Below are 13,747 nucleotides of genomic sequence, written 5' to 3' on the forward strand. Positions count from 1 at the left end.
TATATCCACAAGGTTTACTAGTTCATCAGGATCTCACTTTATTAGCTTGGCAATATCCTCCAGGCTTGGAGGTCCATTTAAATTAAAAAAGTATCTCAATATCAAGTTCTATCAGTTAATAAGCATGATTCATGTTCGACATTATGTTAGATTATATTTTGACAAGGTTTACTAGTTCAGCAAAACCTCAGGTTATTTACTTGGTAAAATCCTCCAGGCTTGGAGGCTCATCTACAGCAAAAATATCTCATTATCTACAATAAAGTGGCTTAATATTATGTTTACTATTTCAACAGACCATAATATGACAGACTCGTGTAGATTGCAAGTTGTCAATTATAGCTAGAAGTCTGTTTTATACAGTTTGGTTATTTTTCCTTTTTTCCTTTTTTTTTACAAAAAAGTAAGCAGCAAAATACATGGCCAATGGAACTCCCAAACGAATTTAAAATTCTAGATTATGCACTGCTAAACAACACAAATAATTCTTTTTTACAATTACAGTTAATTCTAATTGACAATAATTAATAATAACAGCAATTAACTTATAACTGTAAAAGTTATCATAACAATTACACAATAATTATAAAAATAATGATCATACAAAAAAATGATCAGGTACCAATTAACAGCAATTTTTATGACTGTAATTTATCAGAACTCACAAACAAGAAAAAATGGAATACATATAGAGACAAAAAGTAAAAAAAAAACGACCAATGTTGAAACAATGTACAGAATAAACAAATTAGAGATAAATTAATTTGACTAATTAGGTTGTAGCAGTAGTATTAGTAAAAGTAGAAGCGGAAGAAGTAATAAGGGTAGTAGTACTACAGTTATTAGTACCAAGCGAAAGGGGAAGGGGAAGTACCAAGCGATTTTAGGAAAACTTCAATTAACCCCTGTTATAAGAAAGGCGATAAGAATATTACTATTGCTACTGACAATTCACTGCAGCACCAAGCTGCCCAAGGCCGGACAATTCACTGCAGCACCAAGCTGTCCAAGGCCGGACAATTCACTGCAGCACCAAGCTGTCCAAGGCCGGACAATTCACTGCAGCACCAAGCTGTCCAAGGCCGGACAATTCACTGCAGCACCAAGCTGTCCAAGGCCGGACAATTCACTGCAGCACCAAGCTGTCCAAGGCCGGACAATTCACTGCAGCACCAAGCTGTCCAAGGCCGGACAATTCACTGCAACACCAAGCTGTCCAAGGCCGGACAATTCACTGCAGCACCAAGCTGTCCAAGGCAAACACAGCTAAGTACGGTCCTTTTTCATTACAATTTATTCAAAGCCTTCTTCTTTACACCATCCCAATCCGTCCCAATTTCCCTTAAATCTTTCTTTACGCCCCCCTCTTACCCTATTCAGGGGCAACCTGCTTTTCGTTTGGCCCTAGATGGTTGGCCGAAAAGGATGACATTAAGTCTATCATACTTCACCTGCAGAACCTAGCCACCTCAGCAATTCTCTATTACAGCCAAAAAAAGCGAGATAGAACCATATTTTTCGAACAGCTTACTGTTTGAAATACGTCCTGTCAGACAGTCTTTCGGAGCGCCCGTGTTTCCGACCATATGTGGCCTCTATCATCACTGTAACCTCCAATATCATAACATCAGTTCTCATATTCTTCCAAGTTTTTGTCAACTGTGAAAAAACACCCTGTGTCTGGGCTATTGTACTTTCAATATGTTCATGCATCCACCGTCTTTACAAGTATTACAACTCAGGTCAGTGAAGATGTCCGTTCGATCGACCTTCTCATTACCCGAGATCACCTCTTCACACTCACATACTCCTAGTCTTAGCTACTTACTCTTCTAACAGTAATCTTCAAAACTATTCTTGAACCCTGAACTCTTAAAACCTCAAGAAATACATTTATTTTGCTAATACTTATGCTCAAATCGTCAGCGTAATGAACGACCTTCGTCGTGTTTCTCCTGGCTAAGTCCATCAAAATGATCCATATAAATGAGAATAGAACGCAACCCTTTTTAACTCCTGATTCAATACGAAACCAGCTACTAACTTCTTTACCTACCTTAACCGCAGCAATATTATTCTCGTACATAGCACTAGCCACTTGAATGTATTTATCTGGTATATATGCAAAAATAGGACCTTTGCTAAAGGTCATCAATCAGCTGAATGAAATGCTTGCTCATAATACATACAACTGAGGACTATAGGAGTCTGATGACTTAGGCACTCCCCTATAATTAATTTAAGAGTGAAAATTTGGTCAACCCATCCTCTCCTCTTCCCAAAACCACTTCTCTTGAAACTTTTCTTTGCAGCATCTCAAAGTTTAATAAGTATAATCGTACTAAGTAGCTTGCTTCCAGAAAAATAATAAAAACATGCCTTTATAATTACCATTGTTACCCTTTAAAGTTTTATTAAATTTTTTTCTAAAATCGTAAGGTACTTCTTCTTCAAATATCGTGTTACTGATCTTCACTAATACACGTCTCACTTCAAAAAAATGAATTATCACACTATTAGCACAACGTGAAGTGACTGAGGCCTCCAAAGTGCATTTATCAGTTCAAATTCTCTACCCTCTTGTGCTTTACATTACAGTTTGACTTCTTTTTTTAATACTTCAGGAGAGACTTAATAATGTCTATATGCAGTAAAACAGCAGTCAAACTTTAGCATGAAGATCACTGAGTTGATGGAGCAGCAACCCCCTTCATACAAAGGTAATGTCTACTTGTTTTAATAGAAAATGTCACTCTTTAATTTCCCTAAAAGCATTCGTTTTTTTTTAAATTAAGGTAACTGCCTTATTTATTGATATTGTAATAACAAAGTTTTTCAGGAGAAACTGGCAAGCAATACAATGAACCTCATTTTCTAAACCCAAGAAACAGCTAAAGCTATCAATTATATTTGAGAAAAATCCTTCAATATCAGAATATTTACCACTAGATGTACTATTAGAAAAGTCATTAAATCGTAATTCGTAAATCGTTATTAAATTAAATAACGTAAACCGTTAATTAAGTAAATCGTTATTAAATTCGTTATTCGTTATTAAATCGTAAATCTGTATTTTCCCACATTTTGTTATCAGCCATTCAGAGCAGTGTTATATGAATTGTCTATCCCCTCCCCTTCTTCCTCTATCTTCCCCTTCCCCTCCTTTTGCTTTTGAAAATAAGCAGTATTAAACAACCACCTTTTCCTCTCCCTAGATTTCTTGGTGCATCAAAGGCAGCTAAGTGTAATATCTAATAGTACAATGACCATATTAAGACAAAAAAATAAAATCCAAGTTACCCTCAAAAGGAATATCATCAGGAAAGTTGTTGTATTCTTGCATGAATTGTTCTTCGGCAAGAATATCTTCATCATCAGGGAAGTCCATTGTTTGATTGGGGTGTTGGCAACTTCTTTAAACTAAAATTGTACTTTAATAAAACAAAGAACTCATGTTTAACCATTTCAATAAATAAAAATAAAACTAATTTTTATGTACATGGAAATTTTTATGTAAACATTTTGCACACCATTATGGTATGCTAGATCCGAAATATGCTGTTTTTTCATTATTGATATTATAAACTAACTATACATGAAAAAAATGAGTACAACAAAGAATAAAAACCACAAAAATCAGTAAACATCTTGAAAAAGTCTATAGTTATACCTAGGCATAGTATGGTTATGCCTATCATCATTTTTTTTTGTTTTCGGAGTGATGAGGGTGTGCAAAAGGGTGAAAATGTTGCCCTGAACCAGTAGTGCACAGACTACAGCCTGTAGACTGTAGTCCCAACAGTGTTGTACAGTAGTCTGTAGTCTGTGTGTTATCTGTAACAGATAACAAATATCTGTTAGTGCAACTATTTGCGCAGAAGCTGATTCAGTTTCAAAGGCTAAAACGAATCTATTAATAGGTCATTAGTGACTATTTGCACTTTGAATGTAAATAATATTGACAAGAATATGATTTTAATGTAAATTAGAATGAAGTTTCCATTTATAATGAAGTTTCTAATGTGGTCATCTGTAAACATATTGCACACCATTGCGGTATGCTAGATCCAAAATATGCTGTTTTTCGTTATTGATATTATAAACAAACTATACATTTAAAAAAATGAGTACAACAAAGAATACAAACCACAAAAATCAGTAAACATCTTGAAAAAGTCTACGGTTGTACCTAGGCATAATACACAGTTTCTGAATGAAGTTAAGCAAGAATTTGTCATTAAGATGTTTGAGTATAGCCTTAATAATACCTAATACCTGAATATAGCCTTAGGCTATACACAAAAGCATGCTAATTGCCTTTCCTTTCTCAAGTTGGCCTTTTTTGACATTATGAACAAACCATAGATGAGAAATAATCACAAACAAAAATTTATGAAAACCTGTGTGTATAGCATAGGGTTATATACAAGACCCAATTCAGGGGGGGGGGGGGAGTGACACAGCACTGATCATTATACTTGAAAAGAGCATCAAATAGTACATTTCTTTTTTTCTGTCACAATCTCAATCTCTGCACGAATGATTATTATATTTTTGATGCCCATCACAACTGGGTAATTCAGAGGTTAACATTTAGTGGTTGGATTTTTCTAATGGGATCATGCAAAACAAAATAAAAAAGTAGCACCCTATATATGCTCCCTACTTTTCCGCTGTTTACATATAGTACGGCTTCTTTTCTGAAAATGATGGTACACCCTACCCCCCTTACTGGTTCCAGAAATAGCCCTAGATGTAAAAAGATAAAACATAAAATACATGTAAAAAATTTAAAAAAAAAATTAACACTAAAAACACTAGATGCACACTTTATGATATGCATCTTGTGTCTATCAAATATTTTTTTTTTTTACTGAACATATGGAGCAACATTAAACCTTAAAAAACATAGCTTATTCAATATATGAGGGGGAGGGGACTGCCCCTTCCTCGACCCTTGCTGCTTATAATAAGAGTTTTAGTACTTTAAATAAGCTTCTTATTCCAATCAATCAACCCTTGTGTTTCAGCAGTTGTTCCTAAAGGACTTGTCCAAAAGTCTAACTTCAATTTCAGATTGTTTTGCAAATAATGCCAGGAAATCCACCTCTCCTCTATGTGAAAAATTGTTGCCTGAAAATCCCTTCTGCACAAATGATGTCCCCTGCTTAACTCCCCCCAGGAGAATCCTCCACGGTGAATCCCTCCTCACTGAAAATTCTTGGACAACTCTTTTTGGAAAATCCTCCTACTTTCACCTGATTTTTACTTAATTTATGACTGGTTTTCGAATCATACTGGGACTCCTCCCCCTATATGCAGGATTTTTCCCAAGGAACCTCCCCTTAAAAAGTTTCCATATATTTCTGAAAATTTTTAATTTTTATAATTTTCAATTTTCTTCCAATTTTCATTGGTTTTGTCATAATAAAATTTACTACTACTACTACTACTGAAGGTCAGGTATTATGTTATATAAATACTAGCAAGAGGAACTAATTGCAGTGCCAATTCAACTAAGGCCAAGACAGCTGAACATTTGCAGAATATCACACACTCATCCTCCAAATGGCCCATTTCAAAGGGTTACTTTTGAGAGAATCTAATAATACTCCAAAATTTCATTTCAAATTAGAGAGGTTCCATATCCATTTCAAGGTTAGAAGGTTCCACATCCAACAACTAATGGAAAAAAAAAGTATAAACACATAAAACACATAAAAAATTTATGTATATTCATTTGTGTTACATTTTTAAGGGTCTGAAAAAGATTTCACAGGGGGAGTTAAACAACCTAAGCCTCACCTCTGGATGCGGACTTACTTGTATTAAATAAAAAAGCAAGTTTTTTTAACTGCAAGTAAGGAGCGACATTAAAACTTGAAACGGACAGAAATTACTCCGTATATGAAAGGGGTTGTCCCCTCCGCAACGCCTCACACTTCACGCTAAATTTTGACTCTTTGTCACAACTCTACTTTTCAAAACAATAAAAAAAAACTTTAGCATAAAGTTGGCATGTGTCTGCTCTCAGTCTTCAATATCGCATTTTTCTTCAACTGATAACTAAAGAGAAACTTACTATTTAATAAAGGCACTCAGGTAATTTTCAAAGCATTAGACTTGCGATAAACAATAGACCAGGGGCAGATCCAGGATTTTCTTTAGGGGGAGGGGGCGCATAATAGGTTGCTTGGATAAACTTGCGTACAAAGAAATGCCTGCAATTTAAAAGGAACCTCGACAACTATGCGTCGTAAGTAGGTAGTGGAAATGGTCGTAAATTTGGTCGTAAAATGGTCGTAATCTATTTAAAGTAGGTAGTAATTTAGTAAGTAGTAATTTAATTTAATTTAGTAATTTAGTAAGTAATTTACTATTTAAAGTAGGTAGTAATAAAGTAAGTAGGTAGTAATTTAAAGTAGGTCGTAAATTTAATCCAAAACCTGGAAAGGGTTAAAGTTCTAATAAACGTGTTGAAATTGAAATGATATAAAAATATTGATACAAAAAATAGTGAGTTATAAAAACCATCCCGCCATAAAAAAAAAATAAAAAGCTGTTCACCATCTATAAAAAATTTATATTTAATATTTGCTGCATAATTTTTTACCTTTACACTTCTGACCACTATAGCAAATGTGTCAATCTTTTTATTGTCAAAAAATAAAATGATCTTGAACCATCTTTTGGGGTCATGCACTCTTTGTGATCAAACAGTTCGTGGTAACAAACTGTAGTAAGGAGCGACCTGGCTCAGTAGTAACCGAAACTCTAAAAAACGGAGTTTTGATACCAATAGTTACATCAAAAGAATCGCCCTTTAATAATGATTTTAAATTTGTAAGTTTCATCAAGTTTAGTCAAACCCATCAAAAGTTACGAGATTGAGAAAATTTGTCTTATTTTAGAAAATAGGGGAAACAGCCCCTAAAGTTCATAGAGTATTAACGAAAATCACACCAACATATTCAGCATATCAGAGAACCCCACTGTAGAGGTTTCAAGCTTCTATAAAAAAAAAATGTGGAATTTCGTATTTTTGCCAGAAGACAAATCATGGATGCGTGTTTATTTTTTTTTCAGGGGTAATCGTATCGACCCAGTTGTCCTAGAATGTCGCAAGAGGGCTCATTGTGACAGAAATTGAAAGTTCTAGTGCCCTTTTTAAGTGACCAAAAAAAATTGGAGGGCACCTAGTCCCCCTCCCACGCACATTTTTTCCCCACATTCACAAGACTAAAACTTTGAGATAGCAATTCTGTTCAGCTTAGTCGAAAACATAATAAATACGTCTTTGTGGATGACTTATCCCCCCAGTCCTAGGGGAGGGTCTGCAAGTTACAAACTTTGACCATTGTTTGCATACAGCAAGTGTTAATTATAAAGTGTAGAGACGTTTTCAGGGGGACTTTTTCGCATTGGGGTGGGGGTGGGGCACGGGGAGGAGGTTTCGTGGGAGGATCTTTCCATGGAGAAATTTTTCATGAGGGAAGAGAATTTCCACGAAGGGGACACAGGACTTTCTAGCATTATTTAAAAGAAAAAAAAAACAATGAGAAAATAAACAATTTTTTTCTGCTGGAAGTAATGAAGAGCATTAAAACTTAAAAGGAACATAAAATATTACATATATAAGGGGGTTCGTCTCCTCCACAATGCCTTGCTCTTTACGCTAAGGTATTTAGTAATTTCAACTATTTATTCTAAGACCTTTGTTATTCAGGGGTCATTCTTAAAGATTTGGGACAAAATTCAAGCTTTAGTGTAAAGAACAAAGTATTGACGAGGGGGTGAACCCCCTCATATACGTAATAAAAATACACAAATATAGAAATTCGTTATGTAAGTTAATTCGTACGATACGTATGTTTATTATTATCAAAAACGTTTGTAAAAAAATAAAAAAATCTAGTTGCATTTTTAAGCAACCAAAAATTGGAGGGCAACTAGGCCTCCTCGCCCACCCTTTTTTTCATCAAAATCGTCTGATCAAAACTATGAGAAAGCCATTTAGCCAAAAACAAAATAATATGTAAATTTCGTTTTAATTATGCATGTGCGGTGAGCCAAAATCCAAACATGCATTTATTAAAAGACGTTCAGAAATTAAATATAAAAAAACAAGTTTTTTAAACTGCAAGTAAGGAGCGACATTAAAACTTAAAACGAAGAGAAATTATTCTGTATATAAAAGGGATTGGCCCTCCTCGACGCCTCGCTCTTTACGCTAAAGTTTTTTATTGTTTTAAAAAGTAGAGCTGAGAGAAAGAGTCAAACTTTAGTGTAAAGAACCAGGCGTTGAGGAAGGGTCAACCACTTATACAGAATAATATCTATTCATTTTAAGTTTTATTGTCGTTTCTTACTTGCAGTTTAAAAAACTTGTTTTCTTTTTTTTTATTTAATTATTTGTAATGGTCCAATCGTTTAGCATGTCGTCTAACTTTGTGGCGTAGCTTAGTAACTATGGTAGTAACGAAGAGTAGGAAATGAGGATAAAGATACAACTTGTATATTCGTAAAAAATGCATTAACCATCAAATACTAGTTCTTTTAGGAATGTAACAAGAAAAACAGAATGTTGTCCTTGTTATAATGTAACAGATAGAAATGCATAGAAAACATTTAAAACGAGGATTTTAAGTATAGGCAATAAAGCACTAACTAATCACTGTTTCTTTTTGAAAATGGTGTTTTAATAAACAGTGTCAACTTTGATGAGATTTCAAAAATTTACTAATCAAAATTTTACTTTTTTTAACGCTATGTGGTTATGAAAAGTAAAATTTTGATTTCCCAATTTTGAAAATTGGGAGGCCGTCCCAGACACAGGGACACAAAAACAAACACACAAATAAGAAGATCAAATAATTTAAATTTAAAATTTAAATTTCCATCATCAATGGTGAATAATCAAAATTTTTAGCAAACAATCTTTAATATTTGCTTTTTTAAATTTAGCTGAGATTTTTGCTGAGACTTTTGTGATGGATCAAACAGAATTTTATCATTCAGCTTATGATTGTTAGCAATGAAGGGTATTTGGTATCTAATCGAAAACTTTGACCTTTCAGAGCTTACAAAAGGAATTTGATACATCCTAGACCTCCGACAATCCGAACAAGGAAGTAAGATTAACAGAGATTTGTCATAGAAATAATTTTTAGAATTTTGGATTTGAAAATGCCATATGGAAGTATTTAATATTCGTATATCATTTAAATCTAACAAATTTAAGAAGAGGAATAATGTTTTAGTTTCCGAAAAATTTTCAAGTTTTGAAGGTCGATGTGAGAAATTTCCAAGTATTCTTATTGCCCTATTTTGTAGTACCTGTAAGGGTTTTATATGCTTCCAAAATGTATTAAGATATACAACTGAGCAATAATTCAAATAAGAAGTATTAGAGAGTGGGAAAGTATACTTACTTATCAAAGTAAGTATAAAAATCCTCAGCAGTTTAGACAATTTTATGGACTAATATATACAACCCCTATACAAGAACATAACTATATTTTGTGATTGGTTGGTATAGAGAAGGTTAGAAATTCTGAAGTAGTATTGTAGTTGCATTCCATTTCTGTGGTTAACTCAAGTTGTATGAATTTTCACTTTTTATTAACATTTTATTAGTAAATCTTTGAAAAAAAAATCGATACCATTCTTCTGATTCAAAATGAGGATTCAGAGACTCATCTATACCAGCTAGATAAAAAATAAATAAACACATAGTTATTTGCCTTCTTTTATAAACAATTTTTCGAAATTTATTTTTCTTAAATGATTACTCTGACCTTGGAAGGAGTATTTCGACTTTTTAGTCAAAATTGGAAGGAGTATATACAAGCTTTTATTAAAGTTTTAAAGAATTTGGCCTTTATTTTAATGATTTAGGATGAACAAAGGAGGTGATATATGTCATATAATGCAGAGCTTTAATTAGATGAAAATATGCAGTAAAGTGGCCACCATTTCCTCATCGAAATCCAGGACTTAAATTAATAATTTATGCACTTCTCATACATTTACTTTCTATTATAAAAATCCTCTAAAAACCAACATTGTTGAAAAAAAACACCCTACTCTGCAAAAAAAGCAAACCCAAAAAACCAAAACAGACAGCCAAAAAAAGTAATGATATCAATTTCTTCACCTCAGTGTAACAGCAAGACTGGAAAAAAAATATTGGCAGTAAAAAGAAGTGAATATTTTGCTTTTTAGCCCTGTTCTGACAGCACAATCCTGAAATATCATTTCGACAGCCTAATGAAGTTACAATTTTAAATTTCCCTTCCTTGTTATTATGAAATGAAGATTTTCGCCTCCCAGTTGGCTTTTGTGGTAATACAGACAGATTCCCTTGATAAACCCAAATTTAATTAAATACTTTTTGGTGATATACAACATTAGTAAAAACTAAAAGAAAATGCACAAAGTGACTAAAACCTTGTTTCAAACTTGTTTTCAAAAAGAAACAGTCTTAATAAATAAAAACTTATTAAAACCTCAACTATTAAAAACAGTCCCAACCACAAATCTACCACCCCTTTAGGGGGGAGGGGGGTGCCCCCTGGATCCGCCCCTGCAATAGACACACATCTAACAAACACAAAATTAAGCAATTGGGCTTGTTTTTTACTAAAGTTGTCAGGAATGGTTTACTAGAGATGGCAGCAGTGTATGCAAACCTGATTTTGGGTGGGCCAAGAGGAATTTTGTATATGTTTGGCCTTTTTCTGTCAGCTTTGGTGATTCAAGGCATCAGCATTTGACTGGATTCCATTACAAACAAGTTCTGTAACTGTGTAACTTATGTGCACAGGCATAGTTCCAGAACTTCTTGGGGTTAGTTTTTGAGGTTGCTGTAATGGCCTTGTAAAATTCTCTGGACAGGGCTCAAACTTTCTTCCTTATAGCTTTGAACTTAACCAGCTAGTCAGCTCTATGGAGGTTAAGGTTTATGAGCTTTTACAGTTTCTTCTTCTTCTTCCTTGCAATTTTCATTTCTCTGGTCATAAAAGGGAGAGTTTTTGGTTTGTGTCTCCATGTGGTAGTTATATTTCTATTGATGGTGTACAGTAATACATTTTTTTCATTTTATTCCATGTGTCTTCATGGGAGAAAGTGGAACTTTGTTTTTCACTGTTTGTATTGTACTATGTTTAACAAACATTCAACATCTCATGCTTCAGAGTTATTTAGCTATTTTACTTTATTAATCCAATCACAAGTTGAGACTCATTGAGTGAAGATATAGTGACAGAATATAGCTTGGAAAAATGGAGCTGCAGAAAAATGAACAAAATAGATATGGCTACAGAATAGTTTTATTTGTCAATTCTACCCTTTCAAAGCAGATATACAACAATTTTTTTTTTGATAGATTCATTGTTATGATAGATTCATAACTACCTGATTCAATGTTATGCACAGAGTATTTTAAATAGAAGGAGAATGCTTAAAAATTAGTCATAGGTGTGAGAGTTCAATCCACAAGGCTTTGATAACTGGCCCAATCTACACCTGTAGGCCATGCAGTCCCTCATGAAGTATTTTCATAGCATCTACAACTTTAATGCTCAAAAACCACCTGTTAAATAAAATATCACAATATTTAAACAAAGGATGTTTCTGCTGGCAAACAAACATATTGAAACATACCATTGGCTACTCTAGGTTCAAATGTTTCAGCTATTTACCAAAGGCTTGTTGCCAGAACTGTTATGCTGATGGGTACCTCTGGACTGTCAATTAATAATTTTAGTCATAGACTTGTTTGTAGTTTTTGTACAATTGGTAACCTTGCTGAGGGATCCTGGTAGTATATTTCCTTATTGCTATTATCTAATTTTTACTTTACATTTTAGTCATTACAAGACCAATTTGCTGGTTTTTCTTTGTCTTCCTATCTACCTCATGTATCATTTCCAGGCACACAGCCTTTTCCAGAATATAGTTATTTTAAATTATTTGTTTTTATTACTCATTTTTTTTATTTGAGGGGCATACAGCAGGAAACCAAATGATTTTATTGTTCCTGTGCTTGGGTGATTAGCAGAGACATTTCTTGATGTATTAAAAGATTTGATTTATCCCTACAAAACAATTATAAATGATAGTTGGACGGTTTATAATATACTGAAAAATATTGTTATACCACCTAAAAATAGCGTTGTTTCTTAATTTGATAAGCCAAAATCTTTTTAAGAAGTATAGCTTGAATATTTTTACCATACACAATACTTATAATTTCAAATATACTGATCTATAGTGAAACATAATCTTGGCTGCACATTTAAAGCTTATGCCTAATCTTAGGAAATTCTGTCTATTCTTTGAACAACATATTTTAATGACAGACACAGTCAACCTTGGATGGACTTAATCTAAGACAAATGATGTGAAACAGAATAATTGTGTTTATATAAACTAGAGTGTAGAGCAAACTTTTGTCTAAATTGAAATTTTGAAGGGCCAGATGTTTTCCAAGATTATAGTCAGCTGATCTGAACTGGTCTAGTCCTAATCATTAGCTAGTTATAACTTTCTAATCCTATACACATAATGTCCAAGATTAGGAGCCTGCTTTCTATAGGCTTATATAGGAAAGACAATTTTTAATCAAAACATCTGGCCAAGATTAGACACTGATTAAGTAGCCTACTCACAACCTTACCCTAATTACTTCAATTTACAGGTACACTGGTTGAAACAAGAGTGTTTCATGGCAAAGTGTAGAGGAAACACATAAGTTGGGCTATATATTTGCACATTAGTGGGTGTCAAGGGTATAGTCAAATGTATTAACTGCAATTAGGCCTAGGCTTATTCTGCATATTAGTCTATAATGTGTAAACTGTTTTCTGTAGCCTACTCAAAGTCTTGCCCTAATTGCTTCAATTTATAGTTATGCTTGTTGAAACTAGAGTGCTTCATGGCAAAATGTAGAGGAAACAAAAAGTTTGGGCTATATATTTGCAGGGATGTTGAGGGTAAAATCAAGTGTGTTAACTACAATTAGGCTTATTCTACATATTGTGAATAAAAATCGCTTTCCTAGCATAGGCTATTTCCTTCTCAAAAGCCCCAATTTTAAGCTTACATAAAAAAAATGACCTCATCATACATGTGATTCAACACATCAATGCAGAATATTATCAGGGCTATGCCTGATACAACCAGGGGGGGGCCACTGCCCAAAAAGCAACCACAACATTTAAACACAGCCTATATCTATTCCGAAAATGAAATATGGATTCTAAAGATATCATTTTATTTATCTACCTATAAGTCTTTAAAAGAGGCTAACCATAAAATATTCACCTATAGGCCTATTTATTTCTTTTTTTGAATTGAAATAGATGGTTTCTCCTGTCCTCCTGCAAGGATTCAGGAGGCTTCTTAAACTATAATCACTATACCGCTCGGTTTATGACAGGTTTATCCGATTAATATCCTTTAAAAACTTGCATAGTCTATCAGCATAATCACTATTTAAAACCAGAACGGCTCCACTTAAGCCGCGTTTTATTTGAGACAAGAAAGGTTTAGTTTGGGCTACCGTTTCGCATTCTTGTTTCGCATAATTCCGTTTTATTTGAGCCTTCGTTTTGTTTCGTTTCCTTTGACAAATAAAACGCTGGAAAAGAGTTAGGCAACTTACTGGCAAAAGTTTTCAAAGTCTGCGAATGCTTCTTGAGTGTTACTAGCTTTTTTAGGTTAGGTTAGGTCAAAAAGTGCTTAA

At 33.7% G+C, this 13,747-nt stretch overlaps 1 protein-coding gene across 1 annotated transcript in view; it reads right to left on the reverse strand.

Annotated features, from left to right (window-relative positions):
• LOC136036652 (chromosome transmission fidelity protein 18 homolog) overlaps nucleotides 1-13,522 on the reverse strand; it is a 61,523-nt gene extending 48,001 nt beyond the window's left edge. The window contains exons 1-2 of the mRNA XM_065718952.1: nucleotides 13,313-13,522; nucleotides 3,301-3,420 (exon numbers count right to left, since the gene is read on the reverse strand). Of these exons, the coding sequence (XP_065575024.1) occupies nucleotides 3,301-3,388 (88 nt within the window). The 5' untranslated portion in view covers nucleotides 3,389-3,420; nucleotides 13,313-13,522. The remainder of the gene's footprint in view (nucleotides 1-3,300; nucleotides 3,421-13,312) is intronic.
• Between the last annotated feature and the right edge of the window lie 225 nt (nucleotides 13,523-13,747).

Source organism: Artemia franciscana, chromosome 15 (genome assembly GCF_032884065.1).
Source record: "Artemia franciscana chromosome 15, ASM3288406v1, whole genome shotgun sequence".
NCBI lineage: Eukaryota > Metazoa > Arthropoda > Branchiopoda > Anostraca > Artemiidae > Artemia > Artemia franciscana.